Source organism: Varanus komodoensis, unplaced genomic scaffold (assembly GCF_004798865.1).
Source record: "Varanus komodoensis strain SLA01 unplaced genomic scaffold, ASM479886v1 scaffold8, whole genome shotgun sequence".
NCBI classification, from domain to species: domain Eukaryota; kingdom Metazoa; phylum Chordata; class Lepidosauria; order Squamata; family Varanidae; genus Varanus; species Varanus komodoensis.
In genome coordinates, this window is record NW_025336481.1 from 17,379,917 (window position 1) to 17,399,604 (window position 19,688).

Here is a 19,688-nt window from a genome sequence, read left to right on the forward strand (position 1 = left end):
TTACCCACTGAGGTTCATGGCTAAGTGGAGAGTAGAACTTGGATTCCCCCATATCCTGGTCCACTCTCATACTTGATATCTTGATATGAGTTTTCCAAGCATCTTGTTTAGTCAGTATTCTTTAGATTTAGATTACAGTTGCCCTGGATAAATTGCCTGTAATTATTATCTCAAATTCAGAACAGTCCCTGAAGAAACCACATTTAGCTATTAAGAACACAGTCTTAGGCATATTTAGACAGAAAGACCTAGCATTCTCAGCATGGCTGGCTAGGTCATGCTGGGAGTCATAGGACTTTTTCTGTCTAAATATGCATAGCATCGTGCCCTAAATTTGCAATTATGTCATAAATACATTATTTATAATTATATGGCTTACTTGTACGTATTGGAAAAGCAGAATATGATTTTGCCTGATTGATCATTAATTTCCCTGTAATTCTTGACTGGCCCTTTTCTGTGCCATTTCCTAATATCAATGAAATCATTTTCCCAAATTTTCTTATTACCAAAACATATCTATATTTATCTGTTCATTATAATGTATTGAAGTTGATGGCGAAAAAGGAAAAAGAGGACTTAGTTTACTGTTAGATGTTTGCTATATTTAAGCGCATTCATAACACAGGAATTTTCCCTTATTATGTTGAAATGCTTTCTATCGAAATGCCAAAGAGCATCTCTTTATGTAGGATGTTAACTTACAATATTCTATGACCCTTATTCAATATAAACCACAGTTTAAAGTCATCATGCATGCTGTGTAAGACAGAGGAATGCTATGCCCCCTAAATTATATGGCTGATTAGTGGCCTGGCTGCTACTCTAGATTCTTTCCCTCCCCACAAGCAATGTACCATCAGTTTTTTGCCATTCAGCAATGTGTTCACCTGTAATGAAGTATTCAAAAATAGGAAGTGTAATCATGGCAACACATTTGTTTTAAACAGATATATGCCCAGCCTAGAATATTTGCAACTGTTTCCAATTTTGTAAATGTCTTTGGACTTTTCCCCACAATTTGTCATGAATAAAAGGGGCCAAGATTTTCTAAATTTGAGGTTACACAGACTCCCTAATATTTAATTGTGGAGTCTGTCCAATGAAGTAATGCTCCCCAATGTGTTTCAACACAATATGTGAAGCTATTAGGGAAGGGCAGCCTTATCCTTGTGTCCCTTGGACCATCCCTTCCTTGGCTTTAGATTGTAGCAATGCAAAGCTTGGCACTAATTAGAGATGTCCGCCACCCCAGGGTTTCAGAGAGGAGACTCCTGTTTGGAGAAGTTGGCAGGTGCTGAACCTGGGACCTTTTGCATACAAAGCACAGGCTCTTCCATTGAGTTACAACCCTTATCTAAAGTCGGTTGAGTTTGTCTGGAGTGTGAGTACCTTCATGCTTCTCCTGACAGCAGCTTGTACCTCTCAATTCAGTTGACTCATCCCTAAATGAAGAACAAGCCATAATCCTCATGAAAGCACACCATGATTTGGGGTGGTGTGAAGGACATCAGGATAACATCCATCTTGAGAAAGTGAGGCAGTGAAGTAAAGCAAAAATTAAGTTCTAGGAAGAGGGATGTGCAAATCAACAAAACATAAGTTTCTCTAGTTCTCCAAGTACTACATTTCCATTCTAGCTCATTCCAATGACACCTGCACCAGATCATAAGCTTTGCTTTCTTCTTCTTGCACAAAAATTCATACATATCTATGTACTTTTTTCCAGACATACGTAGCCACTGTGCACATCTTTTAAATGTATGCAGTTCCCCCCCTACTGATTAAAGGATATATTTGTGTATGTTTTTATGCACATTGTTCAAAGATATATTTTTGTGAATATATATCCATTAATCACATGCTTGGAAATCTATGGACTTCAACAACAGGTTGTGTTTAGGTTTACATTCAATTTTGGGTGGTGCGTATAGGGTGAAGTATGGTAAGAAATGGCCCTGCCTAGGATGACAGAGCAAGGAGTCCTGGTTTGTGGTGGCTTGCCAGTTTCTCTGAAATAATAGTGGAGACATTATCCACCTAGGTTTTTGTGCAGAGGCAGTCAGCAGGGTTTGTGGAGTAGTCCCAGAGTAAGAAATTTAACAGCCCAAATATTCTGAGCCCAGGCAGTGGCATAATGGAATCAGGGCTCACAGGGTGAAGTGTCAGTACTTTTGATTAGCAGAAAAGCTGACGCCAACTGCCACCCATTTCTAGAAGTCCCTGTCTCCTCTGAATTTAGCAGCAATCTGCACAGTAGCTAAGGGGGTTTCGTCTTGAATGGAACCAGTAGATTTACAAAAGGTCTGCTCCTGATAGAAATAAGAAATGCAAGAATGGTTGTGCTGGTATGGTCCAGCACAACTGCCTGAATCCTTTGACCCTCTTTGGGGGCATGATTATAGGGATTGCCGTGATAAATGCTTGCACTTCACAAGGTACCACTATATCACTGGCCAGGGGAGCAAAACATATAAAGCAAGCACTTATCCTATGCAGGTAGGGGAACAGCGAAAATAAGGAAAAAAACATTTCCCTGCTGAGTAGAAATAAATATTAAGTGAATGTAGCATTAGGCGGAACACAAGTAGAATAGGTTGACTTTATAAAAAGTGTAGGAACATCCTTGGAGGATCCTGAAAATATTCCTGCATCTAGCTTATATTACAACTTTTATCATGATCTGTTACTATTGATTGGTATTATTTTTTCAGTACATGTGTGGAATCAGTCACTCATGTTAAGCTTTACCTGCAAATTTCCACAAACTCAAGGTGTGTTTTTTGCTATTATTAGGCTTGTGTTCGAGGTGGGGGTGCCTGGGTTTCAGTGAGTCACCGAATCAAAAATAGAATCCCCTCTCCTGATGCTTAGTCCTGTCTTCAACTCACTTAACAAAAGTAATGCAATGAAATTGCTGTGAAACTGTAGGCCTCGCTTTGGTCAGGGGCAAAGGTGACCTCCAGCATTCCAATTGCCAGTCTTTGAGCTGTATGCACTCCTGCATTTACGTTGCTTGGTGCTAAATAAATCCCTTGACAGGGATTTATTTGTAGCACGGCAGAGGATGATTTTTCTCATGTATTTCTGGATATGGAGGGCTTCGTTGGGCTGGAGAGTGCATGTAAAATTACCTTGCAGAGATGTATTAAGCATGGCAGCCTTCCTCAACCCTGTGAGAAATAGTTGTGCTGGCTAGGGATAATGGCACTTGTAGTCTGGCCTATCTGGAGGACATCAGGTTGGGCAATCAGGTCTAACATGTACTCAGACGAAGATCAGAGCAACAGAATTTCACTATGGGACTGCCTTCTGCATGGCCTCTGATTCCTTCATGTAGTAGTAGAATCCCCCCCCCCCCCCCACCACCACCACAAAAAAAAATCCTTCAAGGGGAAAATTCAGGGAAGCAATTCTTTTCATTAATGTGAGAAATGGTGTAGCCTGAGATTGTGAGCAGAGATGGAAATGTGAAAACAAAAAAGGACTTCAAAGCTATTACTCACTTTTCCAGCTACAAATATTTCAACATTTGTGAAATAAGCGTTGAATCAACAGTTTGTAGTCTTTTTCTTTTCTCCAATTTGTGGACAGCCCATAAACCACAGAGTGTGCCCATCTTTATTCTGTGGCTCTTTCAGTTAATACAATTAATGTTCACACAGTCTCTGCATCAAATGCAGGGCTGCCTTGGCCACCTGAGGTGACAGATGCAGGGAGGGCCATGAGGAGGTACTGGAGAACAGAGCTGTGTGTGTGTGGGGGTGGGGGTACCTTAACTAGCTCCCCTCAAGGGCAGTGGAGACAGGAGCAAGAGGATGCTGATGCACTCATGTCCTGCCATGGTGTGAACAGAAGGCTGGATGAGATGGAATTCCACCCTGTGATTCTGCCCCATTGCTAGTGTTGAAATACGGTCCAGTGGTATCTGCGCAGACTCTTCCATGGAAGCAGGTTTTCTCCACATGTGAAAGAGACCACACACATATTTATCATGCATTGTGTGAAGTCACAATGTGTGTGATCTCTTTCATATTATTTGTCTGTTTAGGCCAAACAAGAAAAGTTTACAACGTGACCACACATTCTAAAATTATAACAGCAGGTAAAAGGTTTCTCTCCTATTAGTGTCCACCTCATTTAGGACAAATGCTTTGGCAATTGCTTTGAGTGAGCCAATAAAAAAATATTTTTTATTACAAGTTAGTGGACTTGGGAACATTTTCAAATACTTGGCTTGCTTCAAATGACACTGAAGTCACTGGAAAGACATCAGTAGTCTTTTGGTAAGCTTTGGATTTTGCTGCACATCACAGGTGGGAATAATACCATTGAAGTCAATTTCCTGGCATTTGCAACTCTTTGCAAGATCAGCGCTTCTTAAATTTACTATAGCAAGAAAAGGCAACAGAGAATCAAGAATCCAGAGGGAAAGGATCTTGTGTCTAATTATTATATATTCAGACCTTTTAAAATATGCTCAACTTCACACTGGGTGGGTGGAATATAGTGCACCCTGGAAGAGGGACATTCTGTGAAAAGGCACGAGGAAGGTGAAGTCTGCCTGTGCAATGCATGAAGGTGGTGGAGATTATTTCAGGCAGAACATAGCATGAAAATTGGTGGTGGTTTTCTCTGACTATGTAAGACTGTCTCTGTACTTTTACCTGATCTCAGCACCCTAAGGCTACTTAAGGCTGCTCAATTAACCACTGGCAAAGCATATAATGGGAAGAGAAAGAAGCATCACTTGGGAGAAATTCAGTCCATTCAAGACATTCTGCTTGAAATCATTGTACTGTTTCTAGGAGAAAATGAGGAGGAGATTTTATTCCCTTAAAGAGTGGAGTTACAAGTGAGGATCAAAATATATAGTGAAAGGAGAAGCAGGATAGTTCAAGTTCACTAAAATTCTCTACTTCACAGCTTGGTTTGGCATACTGTCATTCTCATTTGCAATCAAATTGCAAATATAATTTGCATTTTTCCTCCAGTTTGTTCTTAGAAAAGGAAATGCACAGGGAAAAGTGCATATTTTTCAAAGATGTGAACGCTTACCCATTTGACTAAAGTATGAAAATGAACTATCATAAATGGAGAATTTAAAAAGTACATAAAATGCAGGCTTTGAAGTTTTGCATTTTTATGTTATGCATTTTAAAAGTTGCACATTTTGAGAAATGCACCTTTTGGGAACATGAATGCAACTTCAAAAATCTGTAACCATTTTCAGAGAACATTTACTCCTGTTCACTAGCAGGATAGCAAACAGGGCATTTTTGAGTGTTTTCCAAATGGAAACAAAATTCTCATAAATCCCTATTGTTCTTGCTCTGGTAAAACATAATTTCATTGCAGCCTAGGGTAAAATGATGATTAAGGCTGCAATGCATTCTTTTCCCATCAGCTCAGTCAGAACAATGAATGCTGAAGATTTTGATTCACATTTTCCCAACAGACATGCTTGGGCCGTCCTCAGCTGCTCAGAATCACATTCATGGGAAACCCAAAGTATGACTCAAGATGAACGTGGATTCAGCAGAAACTGACACATTTTGTGCACGGAGTAGCACCTTTCCCAGTGTCTACAATCACAGGAGTCTTTGCCTCTGTGTTCCCAGTTACAGGTTGGGGCTCATACCAATGTGGAGAGGGAGAAAATAGGCACATGAACTAGCCTTGGTTATATTTTTATTATACTATTATCTGGATACTATGATGATTCATTATTGCTTAGGAAAAGAGTACTTCCCAAAAGTGTAATAAACCATTCATTTGATTTTGTAACAAGTCAGTGCAGTAAAAAGTGATAGATATGGGAAGATGACCTGCTTTTGGAAAAGGTGAGAAGGAGGAGGTATATTAATAGTTTAAGAGCTGGAACATCCTTGTAAGACATGCCTTGCCATTCGTTGCTCACACCCTGTGCTCTCTTTCTAAATTGCTTGCTTTGTTTCTACTCTCCTGAAGGTCGGCACATGCTGGTTCCTTCACTCAAGATGGCTTCAGTTGTGGCATTCAAGCTAATAGGGATTGACAGGAACTGTCCAGAGGGAGATATGGACTCTCTGAAGTTGACAGACGCTTGTCAGAAAGGGCCCTGTGGCACCTTCAGAGCTAGGCAAGAGATTCTTCCTGCCCAGCTCCAAAAAGGAGTTGAAATGCTCCCCCAGCCTGACCCCAACTCCAAAAAGCACTCTCTTTTGGCTTTGAGGGCATGAAGAGTGTCTTCTCTTAATCCCTTCTGCTGCCGGCTACTCATGAGGTGTTAAGTCACACACATGGCTCCAGTCAGAAGCGCCATGTTTGACCAAGACATTTGCACTGACCATTTCTTTGGCCATGTGCAGCATTCCTGTGGCTGACATTGCAAGCAGACTCTCCCATTCATCAGACCAGCAGTCCTCTGCTCACACCCATGGTGCCTTTCAGCATTCAAATGCAAGGAGGTGTTACACTGAAAAATATAATTCGCAACCTGTTTTTTCCAGGGGAAAGCTGCCAGTTAGAACTCTCCATTAGGTCCTTTTGAGAGACTGAGCCATATCCCTTATATCGCTGCCCAAAACGGTGGTGAGCGGGATGCAATTTCTTTTCCTCAGGACCCATACCTAGTGTTCATGCATACTTAATGCGTCTGCTTTTCTTCACTGTGAAGAGTGAAGCTTTTCATACGGATGTCCTGGAAAGCCACTTCTTTTGCCAGATGTGGCGCTTTCAGTGTTTTCATGCTTTCTCTCCAGACAGCCTGGGTCCTCCTCTTTTCACATGGAATGGCTGGGCAGTGATGGGGTTTTTTTTCTTTTAAAGAGACTGCCTTAGAAAAGGTCATTGTCCTTTTCATATTTGCTGCTCCTCGCTGTGAACCAGTGTGGTTTCTGCTCAGGCAATGGAAAAGGACAAACAGAGGAGGGGAGAATGGAGACTTCCAAACAACAGCTTCTGTGGAGGGAGAGGCAGAGGAGAATAGCAAGAAAAATAGACACATTGAGACAGCATTAAAAATAAAAAAGCAAATGGGGAGAAAGGGTGACAGAAAAAAAATTATATGAACGAAACAGAAGCAGCAGGAGAGGGAAAAAAAAGCAAGGAATCAGTTTTCCAAGACATTTGAGAAACCATTATCAAAAAGGCACCTATTGGTTCCCAAACTAGCCTGTTCACCTTCCAAATTTTGCAATGTATCACACACTTCAGACCAAAGTGGGCAATAGAGATGAGGAAATGGTGCAAATTACCTAATGATAATGAACAGTGGGTCTTATGGTACCTTAAAGACTGACAAACATATCCTGACCAAAGTTTTCCTGATCACTGTCCACTTTGCTAGATGCATGAAGTGTTATCCTTAATTGGCACATGTATAGAGGCTTAGATTCATAAATATAAATATGCCAGTCACAGGATACCACTCACAGCTCTGATGAAGGTGATGGTGTCCACACAAGTTTATTCCAGAATAACAGTTTTAGTCCTGAAGCTGCTTGGCCACTCACAGCAGTCTACCAGGCTATCCCTCTGGAACTCATGTGAATCTGAACCCATCAAAATGGGCTGTTACCCAAGGCCGGCAACATGGTTGGGCACCTGCTGAGGTCTCAGAGACCAGCAGGGGCCCACAGACAAGAGGAGGAAGTTGCTGCTGCTCGCCACCACTGCGACCTGCTCCATCCACCTCTCGTTCTGACCCAAGCAAAATTGATGGTGAGGAGGAGGAGCACCAAATGCTACTGCCAACCTATCCACCAGCTCCTTGCCTGTGAAGCAAGTGATAGCAATAATAGGGAGAGGAGCAATAGCAGCTGGGGAGAAGGTAGACTCATGGAGGGCGGAGGGCTATTGAGAGTGCCTTGCTTGCCACATTGACCCTAAGCAGTCTTACTCATATGAAGGGGGAGAGAGGCACAGTTTTCATTGTGACACAAACTGAGAAGGCATTAATTAATCACTCTTTCCCTCTAATCAGCACACACCTGCACATTCAACTTTGGAGATCTGGGAGGAGTTCATATATATCTGATCACATCACTCTCCCCCTGGTGGATTTTTGTCCAGCCCATATTCCAGCACTGTGTTCTTCTGGCAAACATGGCAAGGGGGGAGTGTGGCTAGGGTGAAGGCAGTCGGTAGGGAGGATAGGAGTTGCAGGGAGAAAGTAGGGGGCATTGGAAAGCTGCACACCTTCTTATGGCCACTGCAAAGAGGAGCACAGAAACCACCTTATGCCAGGCTGGACCTTTGGGCAATCTGGCCAGCCAGTATTGAGTGGCGGCAGCTCACAGGGGTATCACACAACCAGGAAGCTTTCCCAGCCCAATCTGGAGATGCCAGTGGTTGAAACTGGGACCATCAAAAAAGCAGAGCAAGTGCTCTTCCACTGAGCTATGACACTTCTCAAATAGTGCTGCGACCTCAGCCATTCTGACTAAGACTGCCAGCAATAGCACTGTCACCTGGCTATAAGAATCAAAAGCACAGACATTGAAAATCATCTCGGGTTGGTATAGCATTTTTTGTCCGCATGTTCCTCAAAGCAGATTGCAGCTTTTATTAACTGACTCCATAAATTTAACACACCAGGACTATATTTTTCCCCTTTAGTGAAAGCAATGCATTCTACATGTCGCTTGTTGCATAGCAATAGGCTTCAGTTAGAAAGGAAATGAACAAAATGACATACTGAAGCAAATTCCAGAGTTTTTGGAGGCAGAGCAGGCAGAATTAATTATTTGACCTTGACATCTGGCTGTGACCTTAGGCTACCTGTGGTAGTTGGAATGTTCTACTGGCTCTTCATAATGAGCTCCTACTGATCAGGAGTCAGAACCTTTTGTGTCTCATATGAACGGCCCCACCAAGTGCACAATACGACACTTTAGGAGTATTAAACAAAATTGCCTCCTGAGTTACCAACCAGTGGAATGGTATTGGATGTCTGGGTCTTCCTAGTGGCCCTCTAAGCATGCTTCTGAGATGATGTGTCATGTGTTCATGTCTATGTGCTCTAGCCCTTGAGTCATAGTCACTATAGCTGGCAGATGGATGGATTTGTTATGACCTGGCACATTGGAAAGGAGTGAATAGGGGGAACTTTGTAGGGCAATCATACCTGGCTTTCTGAAATTACCTTTCTGACCATATGCAGATTTTGAAATAAAGGTTCTTAAATGTGATTGTTGTTAGAGGAGAAGCTCAACATCAGCACTGCAAACGGTAGTACCAGTCTAGATGTTTTCTAGGGAATGGGGTCCCTAGGTATGGAATAGGATGCGGTGCAACACAACACAACGTAGTGTTTTCAAAGTCTTTGACACTCTTGTGATGGTGTTGGATGCTCAGCACTATCTGGTTTTGGAGAGCAAGTATCCAGGCAAATTGCTCAAGGCCATAGTGGAAAAGTATAATAAGCTGCTCTGAAAGGTTCACTGGATGTTACTATCACAACAAAAAATGTCAGTTCCACTTTGTGTGCTTTCTTCGTATGCAGCTTGTATAATTAGTTTGAAATGGGCGTGAACATGGTAGAGGCCAATATGCCATAGGCTGTGAGCACAGCCAGGTTCCAACAAGGACGCTTGCAGTAAAATATAGCGAGTATGAAGGAGAGACATATTTGTTTGCTCTTGTGGGGCAAGCATGCGGGCAGCCCCAGCCAGTACAGGGCTTTCTGGGGCATGCCTAGGCACTCAGGTCTCCTCTTCACATTACCGTAGGAGCATAAGACAAACCTGGCTGTTGAGTAACTAGCAATAGCTTAATTCTTTGGTAGTTGGAGAGATAATCACCAGTTAATTATGATCTCAGCTTACATTTAAGATTTAATCATGGGAATACTGCTGTACAAATATACGCACTGTCAAAAGCAGAAGGTGGTTGAGAAATAGTTCTAGTGTTTTCAGAAGTGTGACTAGGTTCTCCCTTGCATGCACTGCTTATAGCAGCAGCCTTTCTCAGCCTGCTAAGGTGAGGAAAGGATACGGTAATGCTTTTCTGAATTGGCAGAGACTCTAATATGAACTTTCTACTTTTTGAATGCTTAAGCCAATCTTTTGCCATGTTTTCATGCCTTTCAACATGAGTATGCTTTGGATTCAGCAGAACCTCAAATCCAGAATTGAATTGTGCTCACTTAGACAGATTCAGGAATGTCCGAATCAAAGTGGGCTTCTTCCAAAGTAGACCAAATACTAATCTCAACACTTCTGAAAATACATTTGTAGTTCTGAGATTGAAATGGACACAGAAATTGGGTTTGGCTGCTTATGGGGTGGTGGGGGTGGGGGTGGGGGTGGGGGAGAAGCCGTGGTTTCTCATGCATGCCCCACATGTTACTCAAACAATGCATGATTTCCCTAATTTCCCTGGAAACACATGACTTGCCATGTCATTCACTGGTAAAGGTGGGGAGAAAGTTTTCTGATTGACAGGCTGAGCTTCTAGTCAGAGTGAATAATTTTACGCAGTCTCTCAAACCCCAGTGTTTTGCTGGAGGAGTGCTGAAGTAAGATACCACTTATTTCAGTCTAGTTCTCTCCCTCAGTAGCAGGAATATTAAAATAGTTTTGATGGAGTCTGTGGTGCCTGGAAGGGTGTGGTACTGGGTGCTTATGTTGGGAGTAAGAAGGATGGTGGTCTTGGGCAATCATTCCCACAGACTGCTGACTGCATTCCAGACTATTCGGAATTGGAAAGTGAAATATATTTCGGTGAGATTGAGGAGGATGGGCTAGGTCAAGACTCGGAGATGCAGGAAGAGGAGGGGATATTCTCAAGGCCAGATGCTTCACTGAGCCAGGCAACTCCTGGGGACACGCAAGATGTACAGACAGTGGGAGCAGTCTCTGAGGATGAGGAATTCTCAGGTGCAGATCAGCTCCCTGCCCCCCACTCTTGACCCCATGGCAGAAGTGGGGATGAACAGCTTGTAAAAAGAAAACGTGCTTGCCTTCAGAGAGCTCCTCCCAAGGGGATGGGACCAGGCATGTTCATAAGGAGAACCTCTGAGCTCTATTCATGCTCAGAGATCCATCCTGGGTGCTTTGCACTTAGGAACAATAAAAAAGTTGCAAGGCAAATGGACTGTGATTGTTAATTGGTCAAAAGAGCAACCTCAGCTCAAGACATCTTGCTTGGAAAATGTTGTCTAATCAAGTTCTTTTGGATTACATGTTCCGCATCCATCATCCACTCCTCTCCTATCACACTTTCTGATTCATGCTACTAAAAGCAACATTTGGCACTAAATGTTGACAAGGATGCCAAGTGAGCAGGAAAGAAAAACCTTGTTCTTTTTCCACCCATTAAACTCTTTAGCCCCTGCATCTATCCTTCTGAAATTTTGCAGGTGTCTTGTCAAGAAGCACAGCAATGAGTGATGCTGTTTTTATACAAACTGATAAAGAATCCATGGAAGGAATAAAAGGTAGCACATCAAATCTCCCCTCCCCCTTTTATAAAAAATGTTTCTGCAGCTTTTATTTTGAAATGTTGCAGGTTTCTTATCTAGGGCAACTTCTGTATTATATGCCCATTTTCAAAACAATTGCTCACCAAAACCAACCAAGCAAGGAAACACTGGGGGATAAGAACATTCTTTTGAGAACCTCCCAAAATGTAAAGGCTGTTCTTATGCAAATCCTCTCACAGTTATTCATCTGAAACTTGGCAGGCTTGATCTCCACAGAAAGAGGCAACTATCCAAATTTCATGCAATTCTACTTAGAAATAATAAAATATATCAGCTTTTCCTTTAAAACAATATAAAGGTACACAGTACATATATCTCTTAGCCTTCAAATTAACAAAGATGTGATCTGAGGCAGTGACATTGGTGATTGTTATACCCACGTTCTCCAACTGCACGTATTAGATAGGAGCCTAATATTTGCTTTCTCATTAAGGGTACTGGTTGCTTAAGGGTGCATCGCCATCATCAAAGCATATCCTCTAGATGGACTTTTTGATTAGGAAATTAACTTTCTTAGTCTATAAAGAACGGAGACATTCTTGACTTGTGCTTTATCGTATCTGGACTTTCATGATAGGATAAGAAATGGATATAAGGTACCCAGACATGGATAAGCTTCATGACGTTGTTTTTGCTGCACTTGTTTGCAGGGCATGTCAACTCCTGCAGCCCATGCAGTTGGCACATTCATGCTGCTTGCTCTCTCCCTTACTGTGAGGGGTTGATTTTTCACATAAGGCAAAAGTGAATCCATTTTCATCTGACAAATGCTGGAGTGGGAGCATGCTGTGCCCGGGTCCAGCATGTGCAAGAAGAAGAGAAGGAGGTTGGAGAAACTGGAAGCTTTCTCCACAGGACTTATAACTTTGTTGTTCTTTTTATTAGCATGTATCAGAAAGTTATAATGGTACACACAATATTCCCTGAGCAAGATACCCAGACTGTTTGCTAACTAATGACTAATTGGTGCTGTAGAAACAAACCAACCAGTTCATGGTGTGACATCCTGATAGCAGGAGGTCTGAAATCTCTTATTTTCTCAGTCTTGGGTTTGGTTTACTCCAAATTTTGAGATTGTCTTTTTACATTTACAAGAAAACTCATGTGAATGTTTGGATGCATCTCTCTTAAAACATGCATTGTTATGCACATATGCCTCATATACACCTTTTTGGAAATAGATTTTCTAATGTAATGAAGTTTTATTAATATATGGATTTGCATGCACTTCTTCCTAATTTACACATTTTGCATGCATGTTTTGATGCATACAAAGCTCTATTACAAAATTCAGAGAAGTGTACATTTGAAGGATAATGTAGTTTTTGTTCCTATATTGGTTTAAAAATGCATGTTTGATTAGCTCAGTTCATTCCAAACTAAAATAATTTCTTCTCTATCCCTACTCAAAAGTGAGTCCTACTTTGTTTGGAGGGAGCTTAATACTTCAGTGTATCTTGCTGATGTTTGTTAAATTGTGTATGTGCTCGCTCATGTGTTTTGTCTATTGATATGTTTGCATGTAAATAGGTTTTATATTATTTATGAGAGTGAATTTTTAAAGTTTGAAATTTTGTAAACTGCCCAGAGAACACTGGCTACTGGACAGTGTAGACATTTAATGAATGGAATGAAAGTGGGCTTAGAATTGCAGCTTCCCTCTAAATTGTCCCATAAATCTGTCCCAAGTGAAACTTTTATAGACTCAGTTTCCTATCTCCATTTGCCAAGGGCTATATTTTATCATTAGTTATACATAAGCTTATAAAGGCATAAATCAGAAGACATTTAATTCTTTGAGACAAGTAAAATTATTATAAAACTGTCTTACTCTGTTAATGCAAATCAAAGTCCCTGTAGTTAATTGGTGGTAATGGATTGTGTATATAAGTGCTATACTCTTGCCTCTGGTGTTAATGTGAGCAGTTTTGGACATCTCTTCTTTTCTTTCTGTTTGACTTGGATTTCACAGATCTTAAAGAAAGAAGGTCGCTGGACCCAAATTATTCATCAAATACTTCAAGATATTTTCATAGGAATTAGCATCTATACCTGTATAAATAAACGTGCACCTGTGAATGCCCTAATCCTTTATATTATCCAATGCCATGCACTTCTGTATTTTATTTTTTAGCTTTCAGAGTCCTTTATTCCCAGGCGCAGGAACAGATAACACAGGAAAATGAGAAAAAGTGTAAAGCACAACTTGATGTGGCTAATTACTTGGCAGTGGACATAAAAAGGGGATTAACTTGTGCCTCGGGGGATTGTCACTGAATCCTAATCTTATCTTTCTTTCTCCCTTCCCCTTCCCCAGCCATCTAAAGTAATGAACTAGTTATAAATAGCTAATTAGTCAATTATATGCTGGCCTACATGCAGCAACTTGTAAAGTGAAATTCCCTGGCCACATGCAGGACTGATTCTCAGCAGACAAGAAGGAAACAGCTGGGGTACGTGTGGTGGGATTAGGAATGTGATTGATACTGAGGAGGATATACTGAATGAAAGCAGCCATGGACAACACAAGAAGATGTTGGTAGCCAATTGATCATGACCAAACAGAATAAAAGTGGGTGAAAAAAATAGAATTCAATGACAAAATGTAATACATTTTGAACTAAAATACTCTCCTTGTTAGGAGATTTTATTTCAGAGGAAGTGGTTTTAGGACTGCTGAGGACCTGCCAAATCATTGTTTGGACACAAGTTTTGTTTGAATGCTTTGCATTATGAAGTCCTGTATATATGACCAAATAACAGTAGTGATAATACTGGTGGCAGTTTATCCTTAGTCATAAGTACACTTGTAAAGGAACAAATCAGAAGATATTTAACTCCCTGAGGAAGTGGTAAAATTATTATAAAGTGCCATCAGTTTTAGGTCAAAATGGGGTTTATCTTGCTATTTTGCAGGAGGGGTACCTTTGGATTTCCAGATTTTTAAATTCAGAAAATTTACAAGAAAGGCAGCCCCAAAGCCTGGGTTGCTTCTATCTTCAAAAAGTGAACTTTAGGACATTGTAGGGATCATCAAAGTAAAACATTGAGATAAGAATATCTCAAATATATATAGCGTTGTAAATCATGACTGGATTAACCATTAGATGAAATGTGATATTGTTCCTCCTAATTCCAAGTTACCAAACTGTATTGGGTTTTCTTGTTGCCTCTCTTTTATTATTCACCTATAATTTCCTCCAATAATGTTTTATCCCTTCTTTCCCCATTATTTCTGTTCTTGCAATCATCTTTCTGCCTTTTCCTTTTCCTTTCTTGACCACCATCCCTGCTCCTATGCCATGATCTGTCCCTCTACCTTCCTGGCTCTGGTCCCTCTTTCAGGCATGCGAATCCTGGTTAATTTGCTCTTGGACACCTTACCCATGCTGGGGAATGTTCTGCTTCTCTGCTTCTTTGTCTTCTTCATTTTTGGCATCATTGGAGTGCAGCTCTGGGCTGGTCTACTGAGAAACCGCTGTTTCATGGAAGAGAACTTGACAATGTGAGTGATTGGGAGATGATTTCATTATCCCCTTTTCTATTGGTGAATTCAACCTACTCTCGCTTTTATTTTCTTTGTTGTTGAACAAGCCCCACACCCTAGCATCTCAGTCTGTGCTTTTCCCCAACTCCTACTTCCTTATGTACAAATGCTAAAAGTGCCATCTGCCTCTTAAAGGACCTGTGGGGTTAATGAGGCTACTGTCACATTTTGTGGCATCAACAGAAAATCCAATTAATCATCACAGTATCACAGAGTTGCTGGGGACATTCCGTGCACAGGAACATTGGAAGCTGCCTCAGGCTGAGTCAGACCAGGGGTCCACTAGCCCAGTACTGTCAACACAGACTGCAGCAATGACTCTCTATGGTTTCAGGCAAGACATTTCCCAACCCTGCCTGGCCTTGCCCCTTTGAGGCAAACTTTAAAAACAAAGATCATAAAACAGGGTGCCCTGATCTTACCAGATTCAATGAGGGAATGGCTGTAATATGTGCCAGCATTTCATCCTACAAGGGTGTCCCATATCAGCAGAAGTGGATGCTGCTTCCAGCAGTTAATTTTACCTTGCATTGTGCTAGCTTCATATGCTGTGTTGCATAAGGGATGAAATGATTAAACTATCGCTAGGAAAAGGGAAAGGTGCAGCCTAGCTGAACATGGTGGCTCAGTGCTACAGCTCATGCTTTGCATGTGCAAAACCCCAAGTTCAGTCTACAGCTCCTCCAAGTAGGGCTGGAAACACTCCTGCCTGGAACCTCAGAGAGCTGACATTGCTGGGCTAGATGCAGGGCAGGCAAGTGGTTCCTCTGTCTATGGAGCCTACTTATCCCTTGCATCTCTTATTCTGAGCTTTATAGGAGCTATCCATGGTGCTGAAATTCACCTCAAAATAGATTCACCACCACAGACAGCTCCTATAAAGCCTAGCATAAAAGCTGCAATGGCTAAGGAGCCCCACTGTCATAGGAGTCACCGGACTCTCCTGGCTAGTAGGACTCAGGGCCTGAATCAGTGTAAAGTAGCTTCCTGTGTTCCCATGACCTTGCCGTATGCTGGATCCCACATACTGCACAAACCACTCTGCACTCGACTGATAACGGGACCAGGATTGTGAGTGGAGGGAAGGTGCTGAGCAAGCTCTATGATGATGTGTGACAGTTACCATTGTGTAAAGCATTTTGAGAGCATTGTGCTAATCAAATGGTATATGAATGCTTTAAATAATAATATATGGTGGTGGTGGTGGTGGTGGTGGTCTTCCTGGAACACATGCAACTCCCCCACTTTCCTCCAGCTTCTGGAATGTTTACATTTGGGAAGGGAACTGCTGCTATTTTCTGTGAGATACTGAAAATATGTTTTCATTTTCAACACAGGCTGGTGTTCCTGTCAAAACAGTCACTGAACAAATGGCCCTATTAAATTTGAATCAGAATCACTATCAAAATGGGTACTTGATTAGATTTGCCCAGTATATGCACATTAACCACTCCTGCCCCCCCTTCTTTGAGGTGTTGCTTAGCAAATTGCCACATGCTTCCCCAAATCACCCCCTGCTGTTCGAGCAGGTGTCATGCCAGCTGAGTTGACAGCGACCAGGAGGAGGGCAGTGTTAAGACCTCTGGTTTCCGGCAAGATCACCTGTCTGTTGGCACTGGCCCCAGTGCTTTGGCCCTACAGATCTGTAGTCCTTCTGTAATGTCAGATCATGTGAGTGCAGTTTAAGGCAGGGATCAGCTCTTTTAAGGTTATAGCTTATCCTCAGGACTGTTTAACACATTACCCAGCAAGAACTGCAGTCAGTCCCCATTACCTGGTGAGAGTTAGCTTTAGGAGACATGCTTTTAAAACCACGTTTATTCTGGTATGTTTGCATCACCTTTCAGGCACAACTCTCCCAAAGCAGCTCAATATTGTAATAAACAAATATTTATTTGTTGCCTTCACATTATATTTTCAGGTATACATTCAAATCATCTTTGGCATACATCTGTAAAATAGCCTTGCATTTGTATTACAGCAAGCAAGCTTGTTGCTTAAATGGTGCTGTAATATTTTAAGAATATTCATTCAATTGTAATTTTTACCAATCTCGATTCCTGTGGGTTTGCTTCTACACTTTTAAGTTTGGATTCAATATTATGGGAAGCATCACTGTCAGATGTTAGGAAATAAGTGTGTTAAATCATTCCATACACTGGCACAGCACCAGATTACCCATTTGCTGTATGAGGCATGCATCTGCTATCTATTTTAGGTCTATCTAAAGTATACCACTTGGGGGAAAGCAATTGATAAAAACTTGCACTCATACTGTGACCTTTTTCAAAATCGTTTTCCCAATGTAGAGATACTGGATTTTGCTTGGGGCTTGTTGGTCAGTTGAGATCAGCCTCCAAACCATGTCTTGGGTCATCTTGAATGGGCCACAATCTCTCTCCTTCTCTTTTCCCTATTGCCTCTTGTTTGTTTCCTCCATTGCCCATTGAGCACTAACTGCCATTTGCCATGGCCCCAGAATGAGCAAAACATTATTGACATTTGCCTTCCAAACCACAATCATAAACCCAAACCTTATTTGGAGCACATGCAAGGGGGAGGAATGTGTTTGCTAGCCCCACCACCAGCATCTGCATGAATGTTGGCTCCACCTGTGCACTTCCAGTACTCTTCACTCATTCAGCTGAAAGCACTGTCAAGATTGTTAAACATGATTTTTATTAAATTTATATGCTGCCCAACTGGTCAGTGCTCTTAAGGGTTGGTTACAGTCATAAAAAGCAAGCAAACAAAAATGAATACAAAATAACAATCAAGAACAATGCATACAGAAAATATCAAGATATTTCAATGTTTAATTTTTTTTAAAAGCTAGCAGTAAAGTTAATAAGCAGAGCAATTGCACAGAGACTGCATGCCTGCTGGAAAAGGAAGGTCTTAAAAGGGCATCTGAATGCACACAGTGAGGGTTCCAGGCAGATCCACCTGGGAAGGGATCCTTAAAGAAAGTTTCTCTACACAGAAGGCTTTTTCTCAGGTAATCACCTGTTGCACAGCACTCAGAGAAGAACCTCTGAAGATGATCTTAGCCATATAGGAACGCATAGGAGAAGGCCTTGATCTTAAGGTACATTGGCCTTAAGCTGTTTCAGCCTTTCAAGGTAAGCACCAGCACTTTGAATTGGGCCCAGCAATTGGTTGGCAATCAATGCAGTTCACAGCACTAGTGTAATAAGCTTGAGAGGCCAGTCCCAGTAGGTAGCCTTGCTGCTCTATTCTAGATTAATTCAGGTTTCCAGAATGGGGTTCCTGATAGCAGGGTGCGCTCTAGTGCATTCAGCTCAACACACAAGGAGTGCCCCCTTCAGACTTTTCTCCTCAACATGGGGAGGTCAGAGTGGGGCAGCTAAGAACAGGATGTGAGATGCAGAGCAGCTATCCACAGCTCTGCTTGTTCTTTAAACATGCAGGGTAAACACATCTGAACAGTGCTTTGCTGTTTCTAATTCTGGTTTTGAGGGTAAGCACTAACCCTAGTTTGCCAAGCTGGCCATCACAGCAAATGCAGCTATTGATAAACAGGAAATTAAGTGTGGGTGAAGAAGCTTGCAAAACTACAGCCTGTTTCCTGTGAATACAGGACTAGTAAAAGCCTTCCTGTAAATGCCTTAATAAGCAATCTCCTTTTCTTCAGTTGTTTTGGATGCTTGGGAAGCTATTAGGTACTCCCAGTCTCTGTAGTTATGTTCTATTGTATTTCAATGTATTTTATTGTGTTGTAAGCTGCCCCGAGGTTTCGGCAAGGGGCGGCATAGAAATGTTATAATAATAATAATAACTCCAGCATTTGCCATAACTATTTCATTAGTGTGTTCTTTCTGTCCTCTCAGACAGGGTAACATCACCCTTCCTCCCTATTATCAACCTGAGGAGGACGATGAAATGCCCTTCATATGTTCGCTGACAGGAGATAATGGCATCATGGGCTGCCACGAGATCCCCCCACTGAAAGAGCGGGGCCATGAATGCTGTTTGGACAAGGATGATTATTACTACTACACCTCTGTCAGACAAGAGTTCAATGTCAGTGGCATGTGTGTCAACTGGAACCAGTATTATAATGAGTGTCGTACAGGCAATGCCAACCCGCACAAAGGGGCTATCAACTTCGACAATATTGGCTATGCCTGGATTGTTATATTTCAGGTAATCTGAGCTGAAATGTCCAGGACCTGGTATAGTACTCATTCCATATTTCAGGTCTGCACAACATCTCAACTGTGATTTGCCAATCCTTTGCTGAAGTTGTTGGATGTATTTGTGCACATGTTGTCTTATTCATGTGATGATAGCAAAAGTCTTGGGCCAGCAGACAAGCTTGATGATAGTTACTGCTGGGGTATGATTCTGGCAAAGGTAAGTGAGGGTCAAGAGGACATAGGCAGGTTGAAGGTCAAACATCAGATCAGGCAAACCAGGATCAAAGCCAGAGGCAGAGAGAGCTGTAGTCAAAGATGGCTTAGTGGTCTTAGATTCTTGGTTAGTGATCTCAGAAGGGAAGTGCCAGAGTAATGCAGTCAAAGTCAGGGTGGAGGTTGGCTACCAACAGAGGCAAGGTGAGACAATCTGTGTGGTTTCCCCACCAGATGAATCAGCCAGAGTGAAGAACAGTTTGGAGCAGAAATTATATGCGGCCTGTCTTAGTTCCTGTCA

At 41.8% G+C, this 19,688-nt stretch overlaps 1 protein-coding gene across 1 annotated transcript in view; it reads left to right on the forward strand.

Moving 5' to 3' along the window:
- CACNA1I (calcium voltage-gated channel subunit alpha1 I) overlaps window positions 1–19,688 on the forward strand; it is a 284,889-nt gene that overhangs the window by 164,226 nt on the left and 100,975 nt on the right. Inside the window, exons 5-6 of the mRNA XM_044455382.1 lie at window positions 14,813–14,972; window positions 18,866–19,181. Coding sequence (XP_044311317.1) covers window positions 14,813–14,972; window positions 18,866–19,181 — 476 coding nt within the window. The remainder of the gene's footprint in view (window positions 1–14,812; window positions 14,973–18,865; window positions 19,182–19,688) is intronic.